This window comes from Myotis brandtii, unplaced genomic scaffold, assembly GCF_000412655.1.
Source record: "Myotis brandtii unplaced genomic scaffold, ASM41265v1 scaffold123, whole genome shotgun sequence".
In the NCBI taxonomy this organism is placed as follows: Eukaryota; Metazoa; Chordata; class Mammalia; order Chiroptera; family Vespertilionidae; genus Myotis; species Myotis brandtii.
The window spans coordinates 5,273,779-5,275,359 of record NW_005354291.1 but is presented as its reverse complement, the minus strand read 5'-3'; the positions used below and the strand labels follow the sequence as shown (position 1 = coordinate 5,275,359).

At 42.5% G+C, this 1,581-nt stretch overlaps 1 protein-coding gene across 1 annotated transcript in view; it reads left to right on the top strand.

Annotated features, from left to right (window-relative positions):
- HDDC2 (HD domain containing 2) overlaps positions 1-1,581 on the top strand; it is a 13,790-nt gene that overhangs the window by 907 nt on the left and 11,302 nt on the right. Inside the window, exon 2 of the mRNA XM_014533918.1 lies at positions 636-757. Coding sequence (XP_014389404.1) covers positions 636-757 — 122 coding nt within the window. The remainder of the gene's footprint in view (positions 1-635; positions 758-1,581) is intronic.

The following is a 1,581-nucleotide window of genomic DNA, read 5'->3' as shown; positions in this document are numbered from 1 at the left end:
GCTGCTCCGTTAAGACTTTGCTAAATTTCTCTAAGTTCATTCTCCAAAATTATCTGTTTCCTGTCACTTTTACTACAGTTTATACAATTCTTGAGAAATGTAGACTTCTGATCCCACAAGATCACATCGTGATGCGAATAGAAGGAAGAGCCCTTAGAAACGCCTTGGGAAGTCTGTCCCCTGGTCAAGTTCAGAGCCTCCACCAGCGTTTTCCATCGGTGTCTGCCCAATGGCCTTGTTGGGAGGCAGAACTTCCCGAGTCTTGTGATGAAAAATGAGCTACTTTACACGCTTATTTTTGTCCAAAGGACTTGTATGGGTTCCGAGATGTATAGCTCAGTGACAGGAAGGCAAGGGGAACGTCAGGGGAGGGTGTTTTCAGTGCCTCGATTATTAGACTTTTGTGTTGTGTACGTGGGAATTATCTCCCCACCTCTTTCTCATTCTCTGCTGACTTCACTGCTTTATTTGATTCCAGATCTTGATCATTTCGGTTAGTTATGTTTGTTTTTTTAATATGTTCTGAAACCATTACCCTGTTTCTGTGCCCTATTCCCTGGATTTCTATTGAACAGCCTAGCAGATAGTGAAAATATTTATTTTATAAACTTCTCCCTCTAATTCATTTTCACCAGAGAGTCCCACGGACTGGCTGGGTGTACAGAAATGTCGAGAGGCCAGAGAGCGTATCAGATCACATGTACAGGATGGCAGTTATGGCGCTGGTCACCAAAGATGATCATCTGAACAAAGACAGGTAAGCTGTGAACGTTGGCGCCTGGCAGGCAGGGTCTCTGCTCTGTGATGATGCACCACTTTTCATGACTGAGGCCTGTGTCAAATTCTTGTAGGTTCGTTTCTACATGGGAAGAAATTATTTGAGGCGACCCATACAGGTTTAGGATGGGGGGGGCGGGGGCTGTGTGTGCTGATTGCTTCCATTGTTCATAGCACTCTGGGTTTTTTCCTGGCCAGTGAAAGAGCCTGCCTTGGCTGGTGTCGCTCAGTTGGTCAGGCATCGTCCTGTGCACCCAGAGGCTGCAGGTTCAATCCCTATGCAGGAGGCAGCCAATCAGTGTTTCATTCTCACATCAATGTTTTTCTCTCTCTCTACCTCTCCATTCCTCTCTCTCTAAAAATCAATTAAAATATTAAAAGAAAAAAAAGATTGATAACTTCAGGTTATAAAGCTAGATGATCTGGTTATAGCATTTACTTACTGATACAAAATTCAGAAACAATCATTTCTCCAGTAAACTAGTTAGATGGCAAAATGAGGACCTTCATAGAAAAACGAATAGAGTTGGGCAGATCTGAGTTCAAATCCAGTGACCAGATTGATGTTATCAAGCTTTTAAAATGATATTTGAAAAACCAGCCATTTCTAAAAAAATATAGGCTATTTCCTCTGACTCTCATGTATTGTGTTGAATATTACTAAGCAGTTTTTTTAAGTATATATTTTTATTGATTTCAGAGAGGAAGGGAGAGAGAGAGAGAGAGAAACATCAATGATGAGAGAGAATCATTGAACGGCTGCCTCCTGCATGCCCCACACTGGGAATCGAGCCCACAACCCAG